This window comes from Arvicanthis niloticus, chromosome 7 (genome assembly GCF_011762505.2).
Source record: "Arvicanthis niloticus isolate mArvNil1 chromosome 7, mArvNil1.pat.X, whole genome shotgun sequence".
Lineage (NCBI taxonomy): Eukaryota > Metazoa > Chordata > Mammalia > Rodentia > Muridae > Arvicanthis > Arvicanthis niloticus.
The window spans coordinates 67,144,849-67,168,033 of NC_047664.1; the positions used below are offsets into that span (position 1 = coordinate 67,144,849).

A 23,185-nucleotide genomic window follows, 5' to 3' on the forward strand; every position below is an offset into this window, starting at 1 on the left:
CATACAGTAAGAAGAGAAGAGCTTTAAAAAAAAAAAACTTACTTGATTACTGAGAAGAGAGTCCTAAAAAGCTGAATAAAAATTTCATTGCAATCTTCCAACTCAAAGCAGATGTTATATGATTTAACCCAAGCTAAATTCTTAAATCAATAAATAAAAATAATTGGTTAATCACATATATGTAGAACTGTTAAACAAAACCACACTAGTACAATTTAATTTTTACTACTAGGATTCTTTATAGTAAAGTCTACAAAGATTCAATGTACACAATTACAAGTCATTTTAATCTTTAAAATACATAATGGTGGCATCAAGTTTTAAGTTGAAAAGTACTACACTGTTAGGAGTATATAAGAGGTACACACACACACAAACTTCAGGAGCATTGGAATTCATTTATAAATTAGAAATGAAAGTTAAATGTCAAATTATTTTTTGAGTAATTATACTTTTAACTTTTTAATATAAAACAGATTATTTTCCTTATAAAATGTAAGACAATTTATTAACTAAGTTATGTATAAAACAGTTTCAGTTTACATTTTAATTATAAAAATGTATAATATGAAATTATATTTATTAAATAAAGTATTTTTACCTCTAATAAATAAAAATATCTATTAAACTGTGGACTCTTTGTATCCTCCAAACCTTTTAATTGTCTGGTAATAAAGAGAAATATGTCCTGTTAAATAAAAAATGAAAAACATATTAACTTAGACATTATTACTTGTTATTTTTGCAATAGTTACATCTATATAGAGGTATTGATAAAAACTAATTATAAACTCCAATGAACAATGTTCTCCTTTATTTGAATAGGGACTGCCTATTCCGTTATTTTAAATGGCTCAAAAAGATGAGCACAAACAAAATATCCTTTGGAAGTAACACTAAAGACTATTACTTCTACTGCACACTTTAGGGCTTCTCATTAAAGAATACTATCTTACTAGACTCTTATCTATAATATAGAGCTTCTGGTCACTCACTGTACTTTCATCATGGCAAACTACTTTCTCCATTTTTAATGAATTTAATGAGTCTTTTCATTAGTACTCCTAACATGTAAGCAAGTGGCTTTCAGCCCATGGTTTTGAATTGATGTGTGACAACAAAGATGTATGGAACAAACTCAAGGCACTGACCTGAGAGCTGATGATAGTGCTTTATTCCTTACTTTTAAAAAATATTTTCATTGAAAATTGCATTAGTATAATACAAAATGACTTATTTTATTGTGATCCTCCTTACAGTGGAAACTGGTAATGTATTCTGTGGTTTTCCTTATATACATACACATGACAAAGTTTAGTCTATGAAACAGGCACAGTAAGAAATGAACAAAAATAACCACAAATAAAACAATGTTATTAAGGTTATAAAAGGGATCATTATTAAAGTAAGTATGACTTGAACATAATAAACACTAAGACACTTACTCTAGTTGCTGAGGTATCCAAAGCAGCCACTGTATGACTGACAAGTAGATAGCTTATGTCTCAAGAGTAATAAAGCGCGACAGTGAACTTCATTATCATCCTCAAAACACTGTTAAACTGAAACTTTATGGAATGTTATTTCTGGACTTTCCCACTAATTATTCTGGAGCATGGTTGATCACAAATGATTGAAGTTATGAAAAGAGAAACCAAACTGACAGAAGGGCAATTCTGACTGTACTTAAAAGGAGAGACAATTCATCATTTGCTGTTCTTCCTAGAGAACCTGAGTTTAATTCCCAACACCTACATCTGATGGCTCACAGCCACCATTTCAGAATACCCAACACCTTCTTCTTATCTCTGCAGGCATCTATGTATGAAATGCACATAAACTCATGCAGGTACAACATAAATAAATAAAACTTTTAAAAAGACATTCCAAGGTTTCCAATTTCCCTAAGAATTATTGAAAAATAATGTATAAAGTCAGTTCAAGAAATCAGTTTAAAAATTATTTTAACTGTTTTGAACAAAGACAAAACCACAAAAATGAGCAGTTTTAGATATTTAATATTCAGCATTTAATAACCTGTATTAAGGGACACATTATATGAATGGGTAATCCTAGTATATTACTGTTTTCCAAACTACCATTAAGCCATTACTTATCCTTCACATCTATCCAACTGGGCTTTCTGATAGTCTAACAGGAGGGCTAAATATGAACAGACCAGGACAAGCTACCTTTCAAAGCCTCATTCTGCACCAGTCATTTCTGCAGATGACAAATAAGTAAATGAAACCTATGATCAAAATCCATGTTCATATGACAAAAATAAAAGTAGTTTTGTTAACACTGTATTTACCTTAAGTTTATCATGGGAAGTATATGGAGCTTCTGGGGCATAGATTCGAAATATATCAGCCAAACAACATGCTACAAGAAGGCGCACATCTTTATTAGGGTTCCTGAGAAAGAATTCAGATGCGAGATGCAAGGCTAGTGGGAGATACTGTTGCTTTTCATCTTCTGAGTCCTGATCCATATCCATAAAGGTTTTCACTACCATCTGTAAAGACATAATAGCAGCCTGTAATACTCAGTCATCACCAGAGAGACGTGCCTCCTCCCCTTCCTTTTACAGTCTAGGAAAGGGGAACTGGAGTTAAATAGGTTAGAGGCAGAGTACAAAGCCTTGGGCTCATCCCAACCACCATGAGCATGCACCCACCCACATACACACCCTGAAAAACAGGTATAGTCATAAAAAGCACAAAGAAACCCATAAAAAAACAAGTATCAACTTGTAGATTATCCAAACACCTTATCTGTATTTATACCAGATTTTCTTTAAAAGAACTTAAAAATTTGCATTAGTGATTGTACTGAGCATTTACCTAGATGGGATCTTGCTAAATTGTCAACACATTCCTCCCAGCTTCTTTGGATACACACGCAGTTGAAGCTAGAGGTAATGGCCACATGCCTGGCTTTCATTATTCATATGTAACTTAACTACAAAGGTTTTGATCGCATATACTCAACTAATCTGACATTTAGCATCTTTTATATCATTTTTACTTTATAAACAAAGTTGCATTATACATACAGGCTCCTTAAACCTACTTCATTTGAAATTTTATTGGCCTCTGTATAATAAAAACCCATATTTAAATGTTTCATGTAATTGTATTTCTGATAAAAAAAAAATGTTGATTGTAAATACCTTATGCCGAGTTTAAGATCAACTTGAGCTACAGAACTAGTTCAAAGCATACATGAAAGGTATATATTTTTCATCTATTGCTATCTAACAAACCCACCCTCAATGAAGCACCTTGAAACAATAATTATGTATTTATCATGTAGTTAACATTGGGAACGTGGCTTAAGCCAAGCTTGCAATTTCTCAAGAGACTGCACTATGACAGAGATATTATCTGAAGCCTTGAGTGAGTCTGCAGGGTATTTCAGTAGTAGCTTATATTCATGGTGGCTCTAATTTGCACTACTGTGTGAAAAGAGTGAGGTTCTCTCCATGGCCTCTCTAAGTAGCTACAAATTAAGCAAGTGCCATGACTTCTACAATGTCCTCATAGTTATTGAGGTCAGACCTACTCTGTGTTAGAAACGACTTCATAAGAAATATAATAAAACAGATAACATCTAAGGCAACCTTGAAGACTACCATAATGTACTGGTTATATTTTATGTCAACTTGACACAAACTAGGTTCATCCAGGAAGAATCTTATAATTTTTTTAATTTTTAAAATTTATTTTTTTGTGTATTAGTGTTTGACTATATGTGTCTCTGCTGCCCTTGGAGGCCAGAAGAGGGCACTGGATCCCCAGAAACTGCAGTTACAGGTATTTGTAAGCTGCCAAATGGATAATGGGAACTAACCTAGGTCTTTTGCAAGAACAGCCAGTGTTCTTAACTGCTAAATCGTCTCTCGACCCTGGAAACAAAATCTTAATTAAAAAATGTCTCCGGAGAATTGGCCTGTAATAAGCAAATCTGTAGGGCATTTTTCTGATTGATATGGAAAGTACCCAGCTCACAGGGAAAGGTGCCACCCCTGGGCAGGTAGTCCTGGACACTATAAGAATGCAGGCTGTGGGACGTAAATCCATGCCAGGAAGAGTAGGTTGAGACCCAAGACTTAGTGGGCACACACCTGAGGCTTAGGCAATGCTCAACTCCCTGGCGGACTCTGAGCCTGGTACATGCACCACACTCCTCACAAAACGTGTCCTATGGTCATATAGGCCCAAAACAGAGTTCTCCATGCTAATAAGGTACATAGAAGCTGGGCAGTGGTGGCGCACGCCTTTAGTCCCAGCACTTGGGAGGCAGAGGCAGGCAGATTTCTGAGTTCGAGGCCAGCCTGGTCTACACAGAGTGAGTTCCAGGACAGCCAGGGCTATATACAGAGAAGCCCTGTCTTGAAAAACAAAACAAAACAAAACAAACAACAGAAATGAAGAAAGAAAGAAAGAAAGAAAGAAAGAAAGAAAGAAAGAAAGAAAGAAAGAAAGAAAGAAAATAATAGAGAGCCAGAGGGCTTAGCCAATAAGCTTCCTTTCCCAAGCATTCCTCCCTGCAAGAAGTATTTAATCTCAGGCCTATGCTGAGACGTTGGTATGGTACATTATGAATCCATTTTCCACTGGGAATTTTGAAACATGGACTGTCTTTTTTTTTTCCCAATCAAGATCCGCCATGAGGATCCATGAAGGCCTTTCCCTACAGAGCTGCAGCCTAATCTCCCTAATCTTCCATAGAAGGCCTCTCTGCACTCCCAGCCACAACTGCTACCAAGCCTGCCACCCATTTGCTGAAGACAATCACCGCAGGGGCAAGCCGGAGCTCCCCTCCCCCAACTGCCCCAGGCTAGATGCTGTCCCCAGCCCAGCCAGAGCCCTACCCTCACTCCCTTCTCAGCTCTTCTGCAACTCGCAGCAGCAGCAGCAGCAGCAGCGGCGGCGGCGCCTGGATGTCCCAGAGTCTGAGAACCCCATGGCCCCAGGCTCATCACAGACCCAAGGACTCGCAACCAGCTCCAGCTCTCCCCTATCTAAGACTGCGCATTCCCACCCCTGGATCAGTGTCTCAGAGACACTTCCCTATAACTCAGCACCCATCCCAGGCGGTGTGGGGTAGGTGCAGTCAAACTCCCCACATTTGCCTCCCCAAGAGGCAATGGGACAACTGAGTATGCCAGGAATCAACACCCCTCCATGATCTCTGCTTCATTTCCTGCCCTGACATCCCTTTGATGATGGACCATGATATGGAATTGAGTGTAAGGTTCTTTCCCAAGTTGTTTCTGGTTATGCTGTTTTATCACAGCAATAGAAACCCTAAGACATAAACAATCCCTCCTCATCTTTAAATCTAATGTAGTTCTTTCTTTCCTACAATGGCTCTGGGTATGACCATGTAACTAACGTATTTGACTGGAAGGACATTAGCTAGCTTGATGGAGCTGGTAAGTACTAGCATACTGAGACTGCAATGTTCTTTACAGGAGCCCAACTCCCATAACATTATGAAGTATCTCTGCTAAATGGACAAGCCATATGTAGAGCCCTGGGAAAAATGACCTCAAAAAATCATTTACAGAAAAAACGGTGACCTAGATGCCCATCTAAAGTTAACCTTAAGACAGCACTCTAGTCTGTCCCTGTGGTTTATATTATCTGTACCATAGTTTTTACTTCTATAGTTTTTTTCTTCCTTTCTATTTCCCTAAGTCACTGGGTGTACTACACACACAACAGAAAGCCTCAGCAAATTTTGAAGCAGCTGAAGAAATACCTCAAAGCCGTAGTGCTGTGGTTAAAGTTCTGCACCATCATATCAGACCTTGGTTCAACTTATTAACCTCCTTCCTTTATAGTTTTTTTTTTTTACTCTGTTCTAAGAAATCTTTGCCTAATCAAGTTGCAAGGATTTTCTTATAAGTTTCCTAATTAGTTCTATAATTTTAGGCTGGACATTGATATCTACATTTCTATTGAGGTTAATTTTTAAAATTTTGCTGAAAGTTTTGTGTCAAGTACCATGGCAACATTGCTAAACACACCACCACAATCTCCACCAATAAACATATTCTTTCTCTCTTGAGTTGTTTTGGCTTTTTTGGTTTTTGTTTTGTTTAAAAATATTGATGGAAACATGGTATGTAGGACTCTATTATATTCCTGTGGCTTATGTGTCTGTACCACAGTTCTGATTACTGGAGGGGTTTGTTTTGGTTTTTTTTTTAACCTTTTTTTTCATGTGTGTGTGGTTATACTATACATACATGTTTGTATACATATATATAGTTTTCAATGGGGGCACATATGTGTGTGAGTGCACATATATGGAGATGTGCATGCATGTGCTAGTCAAAGGTTGATATTGAAAATCATCCATGATTGATTTTCTACCTAATTCATTGAGGCAGGGTCTCAATCAAACCCAGAGTTACTGATACAGGTAGTCTTGCTAGCCAGCTAGCTTCGGTGATACTGAGGCTCTGCCATCTGAAGTTGGAATTACATGCCAGCTGCAATGCTCACCTGATATTTACATAAGGTCTGGGGATAAAAACTCCCAGACCTCACATTTGCCCAGCAAGTATTTAACCACTAAGCCTTTTCATAGCTCTGATTATTATAGTTTTACAGTGAATTTTGAAAGCAGGTAGCATGTGAGTGCTCAGGAGGTGGAGGTAGAGGCAGACAAATCTGTTCAAAGCCAGCCTGGTCTACAGTGAGGTACAGGACAGCTAGGGCTACCCAGAGAAATCCTATCTAGAAAGGAGAAGAGAAGGGGAGGGGAAAGGGACAGGTGGGGGGGGGAGGAACAAGGGGAGGGGAAGAGGAGGAGGGACAAAGGGAAAGGAGGAGGAAAAGAAAGAGAGGGAGGAGGGAGGGAGAAGGGAGAGGGAAGAAGAAAAGGAGAAAGAGAAGAGGAAGAGGAGGAAGAAGAAGAGGAGAAAGAAGAAGGGAGGGAAGAAGAGGGGGAGGAGGGGGAGGAAGAAGAGGAAGAAGGAGGAAGAGGAAGAAGGGGAGGAAGGGGAGGAGGGGGAAGAGGAGGAGGGGGAGAAAGAAAAATGGGTAAAAATCCAGATATAAAAGAAACACACAACTGGGTATGGTGGCCCACACCTTTAATCTCAGCACTTAGGAGGCAGTAGTAGGCAGAGTATGAGGCCTGACTGGTCTACATATGAGTGACAGCTAGGACTATGTGACTATGGAAAGAGATCCTGGCCAGTGGTGCACACCTTTAATCCCAGCACTTGGGAGGTGGAGGCAGGTGGATTTCTGAGCTCAAGGCCAGCCTGGTCTACAGAGTGAGTTCTAGGACATCCAGGCTTACACAGAGAAACCCTGTCTCAAAAAACAGAGAGAGAGAGAGAGAGAGAGAGAGAGAGAGAGAGAGAGAGAGAGAGAGAGAGAGAGAGAGAGATCCTGCCTCAACCTCCCACCCCCACCAAAAAACAAAAAACCATACATTGGTGGGAAAAATATTTTAAAAGATATTATTGTAGATAATTTCAGTAAGATGAAGACACAGGTACTTGGTGGTTAGGAGTGCTTACTGTTCTTGCAGAGGGTCTGAGTTAGGTTCCTAGCACCCATGCTGGTCAGCAGCACATAAGCATGTATAAACTCTAGTTCCAGGAAAACCAATGCCCTTTTTGGGCCTCTGCAGGCACCAGACACACGGTCTGTGTAAATACGTGTATGTAGTAAAACATACACATAAGAAAACTTAATGAAAATACAGTTAATTGAGGGGGGAAGAGAGAGAAAAGAAATGTAGAGAGAATATTTTGTGTGTTGCACTTGTCAATAAAAAAGCCTATGGCCTATAGAAAAGGGTAGAATAGAAGGTGGGACATCCAGTAGGGAGACAGGATTCTGGGAAAGAGCCAGGTGCAGGAGATTTGCAACTGAGCAAAGGTAACCAGGCCCGTAGCAAAACTTAGAATAAATGGGATATTAAGTTATGATCTAATCAGAGAACCAACCAAAGCATAATTGTGGCCAAGGTGTTTGAAAACATATTTTGAGTGTCAAGAGTCATTATTCTGGGAGCTTGAGACTGGGAGGAAAACTCATACATAACAAAGGAAAAAAAAGAAGAGAAGGAAAAGGAGGGAAGCATCAGGTTTGAGATATACATATCTCAGCAGCTGGTAAAGAGTTTGCCTAGAATGCACAAAAGCCCTAGGTTCAATCCCCAGTACCACATAAATCAGATAACCAGATAAAAAGTGGTGCACACCTGTAATCCCAACTCTTGGGAGGTAGAGGCAAGGGGATCATTAGTTGAAAGTCATCCTTGACTAACATAACCAGTTAGTGCTATGCCAGCCAGGGGTACATGACACTGTATCTCAAAACTAAAGTATGGGGTCTTGTCCAGTCTACCCTGTACACCTTGGTTAGCCATTGTTCTGTCTCAGACTCCTAAGTATCTAGAACTACAAGGCCATCATCTTACTGTACTCAGGGTACTTCTAAATACTTAACTGAAAATATCACACAAAAATTCATGAACAAGCCAGGAGTAGTGGAGTACCCTTTAATCCCAGCACTCAGGAGGTAGAGGCAGGTGGATCTCTGTGAGCGAAGCTAGCCGGATCTACAAATCATATTAAGACTACCTTAAAATTGGAGCTGGAAAGACTGTTCCCTGGTTAAGATACTGGCTGCTCTTTGAGAGAACCTGAGTTCAATCTCCAGCATCCACATAGTGGCTCGCAACTATCTGTAACTCATTTTAGGGGATCCAATGTCCTCTACAAGCCTCCATAGGCTTTGCACACAAAACATTCTACTCATAATCTTAAAAACAAAAATTTATTCTTTTGAAATCTCAAAATTAGAAATATCTATTCATCAAAAAGTAAATGATAACTAGACATGGTGGTACATGCCTTTAATTCCAGAACTCCAGAGGCAGAGGTATCGCCATGAGTTCAAGGCTACCCTAATCTACATCTCCAGACTAAGGCTACACAGTAAGACTGTACCACAAAACAAACACACAAACAAAAATCAGACAACTCATTCATATGGTATACTCATATGGATGATCGCCAGCAGACAATTAAAAGAATGATGGAGATAATGACATGTTTTAATCTTTAAAATATGATGCAATGACACCTGACACAGAGAACAGAAAAGAGTAGGGAAGATAAAACTGCGTGTGACAGGTATTCACCATCGTGACAGAAGTAGTAATGTAAGAATGACTACAAACACACACACACACCTGAATAAATATATACATCAAAGCTTATCAAGTTGATGTCACGACATTAATTCTCTAAGTGACTGTCCTGTAACACTCAACAATAACTTTCCAGAGTTAGTATAGATCTCACAAGTTAAAAGGTAAACTTCTGGGGTTAGAGATGCCTCATCTGTTAAGAGCACTGACTGCTCTTTCAGAGGTCCCAAACTCAATTTCCAGCAACCACATGGTAACTCACATATAATGGGATCTGATTCCCTCTTCTGATGTGCATAAAGTCAGAGCACACACACATATATAATATGTGACTAAAGAAATGCTTAAAAGGTAAACTTTACCAGACTCCCCCCTGCCACTTCAGATGCCAGCCAAAAGTCCTATGGGAACACAGTACTTCTGATAAACCAGCTACAAATCTAGGCTTTGCTACAACTCCTTCAGATTCAACTAATTTGCTAGAAGAATAAATGGTATGTATCATTTACAAGATATAACTCAGAAATAGTCAAACTGAAAAAAACAGTGCACTTAAACTGAAAATTACTTTTAAGAAAACATATAGGCCTGTATCTGTAATTTTAGCACCTGGGATTGGGAGATGTTCACTCTAAGTTGAAGGACAGCCTGATCTGTATAGTGAATTCCCAGCAAGACAGCAAGGTTATATCTTGAAAATAAGCAAAAGAAATACTCTGGTAATCTATGGCAGAATACAATGAGGATTTTGAATATCTCCTTCCAAGTTCTCATGTGTTTTAAGCAAAAAAAAAGTTTCCCAGAGTGGTGCTATTGGCTATTCATTTGCTTCTCTGTTGCTATGGTGACACACCAACTTGGGAGGTTTACTTGGCTTACACTTCCAAGTCCTAGTCCATGGGTGAGGAAGTCAGGACAGAAACTAAACCAAGAGTAAGAATGAATGCTGCTTACTGGCTTGCTCAGCTTCCTCCCAACCCCTAACCTCCTTTTCTTTTTTGTGACCAGATCTCACTACAAAGCCCTGGCTGGTCTGGAACTCACTATGTATAGCTCATGCTGACCTCAAACTCACAGATCGCTTTGCTCTTGCCTCTGTCTCCCAAGTGCTGGCAGTCTGCTAGCTTTCTGAGAGTCAACTGTCTTGTCCTTGACAATGGTCTATCATTTGTTCTATTGCAAAATGAGTAATCATTATTTAAAGTCTTTTTGCTTGTACATGAAATGAAAACACTGGTTGGTTTTTTTCTCTTAATTTCTTTTGTTAATGGATTAAGAATGAGAAGATGGAAAAAATTAAGATTCTAGTAGACAAGTATGCATAACTTTGAAAAAAAAAAAAGGATGGAATTCATCATGGTGTAAAACTGTGAGAGTCTGAGGAAAAGCAAAACAGGGAAATTCCCTAGAAACAAGATGAAAAGCAGAGGGGAGAGAATACAGTGGCCAAGAAACAGAAGCAAAGCTTTCTAACACCAGGGGTCAATTTCACTAGCAGCTAGTGAAAAGGAAACTAGCCAGTTCTTGAACTAAGTAGCTCAACAAAATTAACAACTCTAGCTAAATCAACCAAGATGACCAAATTCGGATTCAAATGAAATATATTTCTGACTGTACAAAAATAAAACAAATTATAAAATACCAACAAGTTGCATAACAGATAAAATGAATAAATTCCTAGGAAGTCAAAAACTACTGAAATTAACAAGAGAAACAGAGAATGTAAAAAGATAGTAATGAAAAAACTACACAAATAAAAACCCAGGTTTCATTATTGTTAAATATTACCTACTGAATGGTTAAAGAGTACTAATTCTGCCAAAAAAGTAAAAAAACAGTTTCAGATCAATATGAGAAATTAATCTGATTTAAACAAGACAAGAATATCACAAGAAATTGAGTATCTCTTATAAATACAAAAAATTTCAACAAAATACTGACAAACCAACTTCAGCAACTCTCTTAGTTGGGTTTTGGTTTTCTGTTTGTTTTCCTTCAAGACAGGGTTTCTCTGTGTAGCTGTCTTAGAACTTACTTCATAAATCAAGCAGGCCTCAAACTCAGAAACTGCCTTCTGAGTGTTGGGATTAAGGGCATAAGCCACCACCGCCAGGCCATTGGTTAGTTTGTCACCTTGATACAAGCTAGAGTCATCTAGGAAGAGGGAACCTCAATGGAGAAAATGCCTCTATTAGATCGGCCTGTAGGGCAAATCTGTGGAGACATTTTCTTGAATGACAATTGATTTGGGAAGGTCTCACCCACTGTAAGGAAGTCCTCAGGACAAAAAGTCCTAAGCAGAGAAAGCTGAGAGCCAGGCATACTGGTGCATGCCTTTGGTCCCTGTACTTAGGAGGTAGAGACAAACAGTTCTGAGTTCCAAGCCAGCCTGGCCTACATAGTAAGTTTCAAGACGATCAGAGCTACATCCTGAGATCCTGAGTGAACCATGAAGAGCAGGGCAGCAAGCAGCACTGTTCTATTGTCTCTGCTTCAGGCTCCTGCCCCACTTGATTTACTACTTACTGCCTTGGCTTCCCTCAATGATGGAAACGTAAGCCAAATAAACCGTTCTCCCCAAGCTGGTTTTGGTCATGGAGTTTACCATAGCAATAGAAAGCAAACCAGAACAGAAGTACATATAAAATTATTTACTATGACCAAGTAGGATTTATATCAGGAATGCAAGGTTGGTTTAATATCTGAACACCAAGCAACATAATACATATTATTACGATATAAAACAAAACCATGCAAAAATGCAGGAAAAGTATTCCATAAAATCTAAAACTTATTGATGAAAACAAAAATAATCATACTCAATAAATATGAGGATGAAGATGTTTCCTTTATGGGATTCTGTGAGAGAGAGCAATCAAGGGAAAAAATGAGAAACTATGTTCTGAAGAATAGATTGGAATCAACATGGAAGAGACAAGACAGCTAAAAGGCATGGAAACCAGAAAAGCAACCTAAGAAACACAGGAGGCATTCTGTAAACTATTCCTCCAATTCTGTCTACCAACCCAGAGTGAGGGGCTGAAGACAAAACAAAAAGCTAAGACTTGCAGCTCTGTGACAACAAACTTTTTTTTTTTTGGGGGGGGGGGGGTTGAGACAGGGTTTCTCTTGTGTAGCCCTGGCCTGGCTGTCCTGGAACTCACTCTGTAGACCAGGCTGGCCTTGAACTCAGAAACCCGCCTGCATCTGCCTCCCAAGTGCTGGGATTAAAGGCGTGCGCCACCACCGCCCGGCCCAAATTTATATATGGAAACCAGAAAAGCAACCTAAGAAACACAGGAGGCATTCTGTAAACTATTCCTCCAATTCTGTCTACCAACCCAGACTGAGGGGCTGTACATTGTGGCCTGACTTAACTACCCAGAGAGACCCACGCTTCTCAGAAGTGTTAAATCCAGTGCAGGGCTGTATATGTGACAGTGATTCCGCCTGCAATGACTAGCACTGGACAAGAAATCAAAAAGCTCAGAATGTGCCAGCTCAGCATCATCATGAAAGGAGACCTTCTGTTTTTGCTTTAGTTTGTTTTTGAGAACTGAGCTATTCTAGAAATCTAGAAACAAGTCAGGGAGCCTAAAGACATCAGGCCACAATGTACAGATGAAGAAAAACCAGAGACAGATATGGAGAGGGAAAGGGTTGGCTGTGTGTCTACTGAGAAGTTGGAACAGCAGAGAGTTCAGGGTATGGAGCTTAGATTATTGGTGATCCTGCCCTTGGAATGTAAGAGCAATCACGTGTGCTCTGAGCCATGTCCAAAATACTGTCCAGCATCTGGCACTACCTCACTACCAAGTACAGTTTGCTGCAAGGCAGGACTGAGACCCTAAGCCCAAACCTGGTGAATCTGGATCACTGCATTTCTGTAGCTTTCTCCTTTAATAGGATGGCTTACAGCTGCACAGTCTCAAAGCACTAGCCCAGCAGACTGAGTGGTTTCCTCGGATCTGCTCCTGTGTAAACTCAAAAATCTGTCTGCTTCCAAGGCTCATATGTACTCAGAGGACATCCTTCAGCCCGACTCCACCTATCCCCACCCCTACCCATGAACAAGCTAGTAGACCTCATTGAGAACCTGACCAGCCCATAAGCCTACAGCTTGTTGGAACAAGAAGTGGCAAAAGAAATTTCTAAAGTTAATATAGCCCCTAAAGACTATAACCAAAAAGTGCATTGGCATTGTGCCGATTCCTTTTCTTCCTTTTTTAGTCAAGTTGACACTAACTACAATCACTTGGGAAGAGAGAAATTCAACTGAAGAATTTTCTCCCTTAGTTTAGCTGATGGGATGGGATATTTCCTCAGGTGTAGTAGGGCCCAGCCCACTGTGCCCATTTCTAGGCAGCTGAGCCAACCAAGGGAAGCAGCATTCCTTTGTGATTTTTCAACCTCAACTTGTGCTTGAGTTTGTACCCTGACTTTCCTCAGTGATGAGTTGTGATCAGGATATGTGAAACAAATAACTTTTTTCTTCCCAAAGTTGCTTTTTGGTCAATGGTGTTTATCAAAGTACTGAAAGTAAACTAGAAAAAAAGGTGTTAACTACTTTTAGCAAAGTAGCAGATTTAAAAAAAAAAAAAAAAAAAAAAGCTGGGTGTGGTGGTGCACACCTTTAATCCCAGCACTTGGGAGGTAAAGATAGAAAGACTAGCAGGTCACTCCTAGCTAAACAGTTAAAAGATCAGTTTGCACTACAAGACCCTGTTGTGTGTGTGTGGGGGGGGGGGGGTACAGGGGCTGAAGAGACAGTGATTAGGGGCACTTGTTGCTCTTATAGATTTTGTTCCCAACACCCAAGTGGTAGCTCACAGGCATCTTTAAATCCAAGTCCATGGGGTGTAAAGCCCTTGTCTGACCTCAGGGGACATCAAGCACACATGTGGTGCCATATACATAGTAGACAAAACACTCAAGCATATAAAAAAAAACCCTACAAAGTAGGAGGCATTAAGATGGATTAGTAGGTGAAAGCATGTGCTGTCAAGCTGGGGACATGAGTGATCTCTGGGATCAATGTGGAAAAGGGGGGAGAAAAAGACTCACAAATGTTATCCTACCATCCATGAACACCCACCTTAAAAATTGTAAAAAAAAAAAAAAAAATTTTAAATTCTACAAAGCCTACAAAAAAACCTAATGAAAAAAGTGAAAGACTTCAACAATAAAAACTATAAAACTCTGAAGAAAAACATTTGAGAAAACACTGTAAGACTGAAAGGCTTTTCATGCTTAGGAATCAGTAGAATTAAAACTGTAAAACAGTCATGATACTCAAAGTAATCTACATATTCAAAGCAATGCCAAAACTCCACTGACTGATTTTAGAGAAACAGAAAAACCAATCCTAAAATTCATACAAAACCAAACAGCCAAAGCTAAGTCTAAGAAAAAAAAAAAGAAAGAAAGAAAGAAAGAGAGAAAGAAAGAAAGAAAAATTGTAGATGTATTACAACCCTTGATTTTAAATTATGCTTCAAAACCACAAACAAACAAAAAGCAGGTCACTGACACAAAATAGATATGATAACCAATGGAACAGAACAGAGGAACTAAACATATACCAGTCCACTGACAGTGACCTAATTCTTGACAATTGACAATGATGCTATAAGTATACATACACTGAATAAAAAAAATATCTTTTGCTAAGCTTAGTTGTACATACCTTTAACCCCAGTACACCAGGAACAGAGACAGGAAGATCTCTATTGAGAGACTCTCTTGTGCAATGAGTTAGAGGTCAGCCTAGTCTACTTATTGAGTTCTGGACCAGTGTATATTGGTCCACCTTACATTTCGTAGTTGAGCTGCATTTGTCAGGACTCCATATTGAGAAACACACCAAAAACCTTCTGGTGGCATGCTGCAGTTTCTTGCCACCTCTGAAGATTCAAGCTGATTTGGCAGGGTAATATGAGCTGGGACCCTGGAGTTTTTCTAAGGCAGACTCAGATATACAAGACATGTAGTGAGGCAAGACCCATAGAGGACATGTGACGATTGGAGGGAGTATAAATAGGACTCAATGGACTGTGAGAACAATTTGGGTTGCTTGCAGAGCTAGCTGTAGAGCTTTACTGGGAGAGACACAGTGGAGAACTTCTGTTGGCCCTGGTCCCTCCTGCTGACTCGTGCCAATTCAGCTGAGGCTGGGCTGTTCCTGCTAGGTCTTGCCACTGCTGCTGATTGGTGCTTGCTATCCCAACTCTACTGAACTGGACTACTGGTGTATTCATGAAGTGTTTGCAAATAGATCCAGCTGCCACTGCTGACCTATGAACTGAACTGCTGATTTCCTGACAGCATGGACAGGAGATGCTCCAAAGAACCTTTCTAAACGGGTCCACTTCCCCCATATCCTTTCTTTTCCACTATCTCTGGTGGGTGCTGGGCTAGAAGGGAGGTTAAAGCATTTAAGAACCATCATTAAAAATAGGTTTTGAAAAAATTAAAGTTACAGGCTGTGATGATAATCCTAGCACTTGGAAGTAAAGATGCAGAAGCCACTGAATCTCTGCTCTATGCAGGTCAGAGAAACTGAATAAAATTCTTCTCTATAGAAAGTAAACTCCAGCCGGGCGGTGGTGGCGCACGTCTTTAATCCCAGCACTTGGGAGGCAGAGGCAGGTGGATTTCTGAGTTCGAGGCCAGCCTGGTCTACAGAGTGAGTTCCAGCACAGCCAGGGCTACACAGAGAAACCCTGTCTCGAAAAAAAAAAAAAACCAAAACCAAAACCAAAAACAAAAAAAAAAAGTAAACTCCAGAAAAGAAACTTTTATCTACATCTTATATTGCTGATAAATATTAAATCCAGGAATATAGATACAAATCCTCAGTAAATTTCTAAATCCAGATGTCCCAACTAAGAATCCAGACTTGCAATTAATTAGAGATCAAAGACCCAACTAATCTTTGGCTTTCATAACTCTTCACAGAATGACTATGTGCCTCAATATGCTCCTGAAAGATCAAATTCATACTTTTAGTCTTAGCTTAATTATTGAAAGCAGTTCTAATTTGTCTCATCAGTGTTCTTCATCTTATAAAACCTTAGTAGCACCTAGAACTCTCATTTCAAACATGTTTTGCCTCCTGCATCCTTAACTGCACAATTTCCTTTTAAAACTACCTATGAACTCTTCTATTTTTTTTTTTTTTGGCCTTAGTGAATTTATCTTTAATATGAATTCAAAATCTCCAATCAAATTGTGTTGTCATTCTTACCTAACTGACTCCCTAACAACGTGAAACTGTTTCAATCATGCTTTAATGTTATCCTAGATCACCACCCTGAAAGTCCTGAGTCTTTAGCCTGGATAGTTTCTACTGTTATGTAAGTCATGCCAAGCAGGGCACTGTGCAATACACAGATACTCATGCTGCCCCAATCTCCAAAATGAACCTCTTACTTATAGCAATAGAAAGACATGTTATATTTTGGGTTTACTCAGATACCAGTATCAATTCAGTTCTGCCTTTCAATGAACAAATGACTTAAATTAAATATGATTATTATTTCTGTGACTGTAAAATAAAGACAGAAACATAAAATTTTTGTTTAGACATAATAGAAAAAGTGTTAGTCATAATAGAAAAAGTAACAGCAGACAAAAATCCCCATATTTCATCAATTCTAAGACTACTATTTTAATACCTATTGAGCTCGGATGTGTTTTACAATATTATAATAACTAGCAGCAGAGGTAAACTAGCAACTTATCTCTGTGTGTAGAAACTTAAGATTAAAAAGAAGCTCTGATTTCAGTTTTAAACTCAAACATTAACTCCCCCCAGGGACATATCCCAGGAGAAGCACATTTTAAAGACTCAAACAAACATTCCAGGAAGACTCAAGATAGGAGTTTATTAGAGAGATGGGCCCTTAACACAGTAAACCTGGGTAAACAGAAGCTACTTAAGCTGACCCTCTTTGTTGTAAAAGATAAGGTGCAAACCTGAGTTACTTAGAAACCAGGCCTGGGAACGGCTGTTTGAAATTTAGCCTTTGTGGTTATTATTTAAGAGTTAATTGTATAACTGTCCTCATAAATTCTGTAAAAATGGTATATAATCTGCCCTTAGCTTTAATTTGGGGTTCTTCTTGCCTGCATGCTGGAGAACCCCAGTATACTGGTTGTCATCTTATCATCAATAAACCTCATGTTATTGAAGTGAAAGTGTTTATGGGGGAGCGAGTCCCCTGGTTTTGGATCTTTAGGTCCAACATGTGCAAATTCTTCTCTGGAAACCCTGTGCTGCTAGGCACAACATTTATATGTAATCCAAACAGTTCAAGCAGGAGGATCAAGAGCTCAAGGTCATCCTCAACTATATTCAAAGTTTGAGATCTGATAGTGTTACGTGAAGCCTATCTCAAAAAAATAAAGAAATAAAGAAAAGAAAGATCTGTATTAGTTAACACTTCTGATAACATTATGTACAAAATGCATACCACAATAACTAGGTTTAAAAAGATGAAGAGCTGAGCGTAGAGGCATATGCCTAAGCCCAGAGGCAGTGAGTTTGATGTCCGCCTAGTCTGCAGACAGAGTTTCAGGACAGCCAGTGCCATATAGAGAGTCTCAAAAAACAAAAACAAAACCCAAGAGGCTCACCATGATGGCTCAGTGAGTAAAGGCGCTTGCTTCCAAACCCAGATAAGAACTCAATTCCTAAAACCCACATGGTAAAAGAAGAGACAATGTGTCTCCACAGACAAATAAATGATCAATCAATCAATCAATCGGCCAATCAATAAATAGAATTTTAAGTGAGAAAAACTAAGCGAAATGGTGCAAGCTTATAATCCCAACACTTGGGAGGTAGAGGCAGGAGGATCATGAGTTTAAGGTCATCCTTGACTATACAGAATGCACAAAATTAGCCTGGGCTATAAGAGACCCTGTCTCAAAAAATTCTCAAAATCCAAATGTGAACAGTTTTAAGAATAATAACCAGGGGCTAGAAAAATGGCTCAGTGGTTAAGAGCACTGACTGTTCTCCAAGAGGTCCCGAGTTCAATTCCCAGCAATCACATGTTAGCTCATAACCATCTATAATGGAATCCAATGCCATTTTCTGGTGTGTCTGAAGACAGCTATAACATATTCATGTACATAAAATAAATAATTATTTAAAAAATAGTGACCAACTACTTCTATTTTATCCTATATAGGAAAACTAACAAGAAATAAAATCAATCTATCTAAGTAAATTATTTACAAGTGTCTTTTTAACAAGTACTTAAAATTTGGCCAGCCAGAGGTGGTGCAAGTCTTTAATACCAGCACAAGAGAGGCAGAGGCAGGTGGATCTCTAAGTCCAAGGCCAGCCTGGTCTACAAAGTGAATTCCACGGTAGCCAGGACGACACACACACACACACACACACACACAAAAAAAAAAAAAACTCTTTGAAAAATTTTTTTAATTAATTAGTTAATTGCAGGGCATGACAGGCATACCCATTCATTTCAGTATTTGCAGGTTAAGTCAAGCCCTAAGCAAGACTCTTAAAAACCAACCAAACAAACAAATAGCCCTAGAAAACCAAACTAAAAAAGAATGTCTAAATATTAGAATTTAAGTGGTGAGGATCTCTGAGTCTCAGCACCCCATGAACTTTACAACTGTCCTCCCACAGTAAACATCAGTGAGACAGTCAGCTCGGAATGGCTCGCCGCTACAGTCAGGTATGTGAGCTCACCTGTCAAACAGTCAGGTTCTATCTTTAAACTGTAATATATGCTCTGGGTTAGTGACAAACTGCTACTTCTATCACTGAACACAGGCCTAAAAACTGAAGGCATAAATCAGAGGGCCCCCTTTCACTACTATACTTAAGATCATAGTGTGTGCGTGTGTGTGTGTGTGTGTATTGCTATAGTCAATTTTTTTTTGTTTCCACTATAACATTTAGTCAGCTAACTTATGGTTTGGGTTTGGGTTTTCACGAGAAGAATGTATCCAATCACCTTAGAATACAGCATTACTTTCTACACTCTGTAATTGAGATTGTCACCCAACCACTTTGAACTCTTCAGACAGATGAAGCAGCTGAGGAGGATTTCACAGTGAGGGCTCAGTTAAATGATCCCAACTACTGTAAGAAAAGCAGTTAGCTATGAAAAAGGAGCAAGAGGAAATTTGAACCTGGAAATTAGATGGTCTAGACGTCTTTCTCAAATCCTAAGTAGTATAGAGTCAAGTGAGATATTTTGTTTTTAATTTTAATACACTTATAAAAATAAAAAATGCACTTGATCCAATACTATTACACTGTGAAACAACCTGTTAACATTTGTTTATTCTCAGTTTCTAAGATTATCCTGTTGTGAACTGAAACTCAATACCTAATGTATAATACACAGTACTAAAAGCTCACAGGGGCTGGGGAGATGACTCAGTGATGAAGAGCACTTGTTGCTCTTCCATAGAATCTGGGATTGGGCCCCTGCAAACACACAGGGGCACACAACTATCCCTAAGACCAGTTCCAGGGCACCCAATACCCTCTGCAGGCAAACACACATGCAGACAAACACCTATACACATTAAATAAATATGTAAATATGTAAAATTGTAAAGAAACAGACAAAAAGGCTCGTAGGTGATGCCAGGTATCATGACTGTTACCTCAGCACTCAGGATGCAAAGGCTATGGGATCTGAGTAAGAGGCCAGCATGTTCCAGGAGGACAGGACCTATAATCCCAGGAATAGGTGGGCAAACTGGTAGAGACAAGCATCTCAAGGGTTTGGCATCCAGGCAGTAAAACCAAACAGGTAAGCCCCAAATCCAGTCAGAGACCCAAAAAATAAAGTGGAGATCAGAAAAGGCAGATACATAGCAGTGCACTCTGGCCTCCACTCCTGTGTGCATGCATACAGGAATTCAACATCCCTGGTGTCTTGTGCACATAAATACATACACACAAAAACCAAAATGATCAATGGATTAAAACAACAAACATTAACAAGGGTCACTTGGACAGAGAAATGGAATTGATAGCAAACTGTCAGACAACATTAAGAAATTAGAGAAGGGGGAAAAATAAGGGATAAACCTTTGAAGAGTTAACCATTGAGTATTTCCCTAAAACAACAAAAAGCACTTTGATCCCAGCACTTCAGAGGCAGAGGCAGGACTGAGTTCAAAGCTGCTTGGTCTACACAGCAAATCTCAGGACAGTCAGAACTACACTGGGAAACCATGTTCATGTATGCACACACACACACACACATAATAATAATCAAAGATAAACTATAGATACAATAACCAAGTATCCCAAACAAGCTAATTACAAAGAAGAAAATATTGGAAACAACTAGAGAACAAAGGTCTCTTTCCTCTCCTTATCTATGTTTTTGCTTATGTGTAGCCCAGGTTAACCTCAAAGCCAAGCTTCCTCAGTTTCTGCTTCCTGAGTGCTATAATTACAGACATACCCAACCACACTTGGATATAACTGCTCTCATTTGAGTAATTTGCAATCCTAAATATTCTGTTAAATAACAACATTAAGTATTTCCAGTTTGCAAATGAATCAAAAAGTAATAAACTCATATAAAGGTTTCATTTTTGATGACTCAGAAGTGTAACTGGGGGCCAGGCAGTGGTGGCGCAGGCCTTTAATCCCAGCACTTGGGAGGCAGGGGCAGGTGGATTTCTGGATTCGAGGCCAGCCTGGTCTACAGAGTGAGTTCCAGGACAGCCAGGGCTATACAGAGAAACCATGTCTTGGAAACAACAACAACAAAAGTGCAACTGGGATCACATCTAGTATGTAAATAAAAATTATTAGCTAGGTGTGGTGGTGCATCCCTTTAATCCAGCACTTGGGAGGCATAGCCAGATGAATCTCTGGAAATTTGAGGACAGACTGCTCTACAGAGCAAGTTCCAGGACAGCCAGGGCTATTACACAGAGAAACATATCATGAAAAACAAAAAAAACAAATGAAAAAAATTATCAGTTTTGGATTATCACGTGCCAATCAGTCTTTATTGACCCTCTTGCTTTAGAAAAGATGAAACAAACAATGGCCTAGGACTCCCACTTTTAATCTCAACACTAATCATATAATTAGTAGGCTAAGGCAGGAGGATTGCTTAGTTTAAAGCCAGTCTGCACTACAGCATCAGACCCTATGTCAAATAAACAAAACCAAAAAAAGCAAAGTTCTCTTTAATAAAATATCTAAGAAGTGCCACTTCTACTTAACTTTTAAATGCTAAAGTGTTGTACCTGTAGCCATCAGTTCAAATGAGAAGGAACAGGATGTCATGAAAAACATTTGGAAACCTAGAATGTCTGCCTTTACAAGTAAATACATTAAGACTACTTTTGTTAAATTACATTTTTTTAAAGCACCAGTAAAATAATAAAATTAATAATTGTGTGTTCCAGGGGATCCTGGGCTACATAGTCATAAAGAAAATTAATAATAATAAAATTAATGATAGTAATAATAATATATTTTAGACAGCATCATTTAGAAAAGTAAAATGACAATTAAATATATAGTTATATCTAAAAGTATATAGAGTTATAAAATATATTTCTAACATTCACAATTATTTTCTTTGTATCAAGATCACTTTACTTAAAGTGAAGGTGGAAGGACTGGAGAGATAGCCCAGTGGTTAAGAACACCTAAGGACCAGGTTCAATTTCCAGCAGCACCCACATGACAGCTCACACAGTCCCAGGGATACAATGTCCTCTTCTGACCATAGGCACTATATGTACAAGATCAAGATATATATATATATATATATATATATATATATATATATATATATATGCCTACAAAACACTGATACATATAAAGTAAAAGCCTAAAACAAAGTAAGAGGGTTGAAGAGATGGTTCATGGGTAAAAGCATGTACTGATCTGGTAAAGGCCCCAAGCTGCCAAAACCCATGTGGCTCACAATCACCTGTGACTCCAGTTCCAGGGGATCCAGTATTTTTGGCCTCTGAGGGCACTCACCTGTTCACATGTGAAAGCACATACACTCAAGCATGTCACATAAGATCAATGACACACATGCAAAAAGAAAACATCAAGTGCTACTTAAAAACTCAAGAACTTGCCAGGACGTGGTGGCGCATGCCTTTAATCCCAGCACTTGGGAGGCAGAGGCAGGCGGATTTCTGCGGATTTCTGAGTTCGAGGCCAGCCTGGTCTACCAAGTGAGTTCCAGAACAGCCGGGACTACACAGAAAAACCCTGTCTCGAAGAAGAAGAAAAAAAAGAAAAAGAAAAAAACAAAAAACAAAAAACAAAACAAAACAAAAAAAACCTCAAGAACTTGAGAACAATCCATCGACTTTAAAGCATGATGTTTATTAACAGTATTTAAGCTGGGCAGTGGTGGCGCACGCCTTTAATCCCAGCACTTGGGAGGCAGAGGCAGGCGGATTTCTGAGTTCGAGGCCAGCCTGGTCTACCGAGTGAGTTCCAGGACAGCCAAGGCTACACAGAGAAACCCTGTCTCGAAAAACAAACAAACAAACAAAACAAACAAACAAACAAAAAACAGTATTTAAAAGCCTTTTTGGAGGACTAGAGATGTACCTCGCCAGTTAGGTACACTTGCTGACCTGGTTTTGGTTCCCAGAGCACATATGGTGACTCAAACCATCAGTAACTGCAGTCCAGGAGATGTGATGCCCCTTCTGGCTTCTGTGGGTACCAGGCACACCTATGGTACACATATTTACATCCAGGCTAAAACTCATACACATAAATAAAAGTTTTAAAATCTTAGCCTGGCAGTGGTCATACATGCCTTTAATCCCAGCACTTGGGAGGCAGAGGTAGGCAGATCTGAGTTCAAGGCCAGCCTGGTCTATAGAGTGAGTTCCAAAACAGTCAGGGCTACACAGAGAAACCATGTCTTGAAAAAGCAAATATATATAAACTTTAAAAAAATAAATAAATAAAATAAATAAATAAAAGTCCTCT

The 23,185-nt window shown here is 39.1% G+C and overlaps 1 protein-coding gene across 6 annotated transcripts in view; it reads right to left on the reverse strand.

Annotated features, from left to right (window-relative positions):
- Pds5a (PDS5 cohesin associated factor A) overlaps positions 1–23,185 on the reverse strand; it is a 95,915-nt gene that overhangs the window by 60,632 nt on the left and 12,098 nt on the right. For all 6 annotated transcript variants that reach the window (XM_034508606.2, XM_076938554.1, XM_076938555.1 and 3 more), the window contains exons 3-5: positions 2,315–2,518; positions 602–688; positions 43–140 (exon numbers count right to left, since the gene is read on the reverse strand). In XM_034508606.2, coding sequence (XP_034364497.1) covers positions 43–140; positions 602–688; positions 2,315–2,518 — 389 coding nt within the window. The remainder of the gene's footprint in view (positions 1–42; positions 141–601; positions 689–2,314; positions 2,519–23,185) is intronic.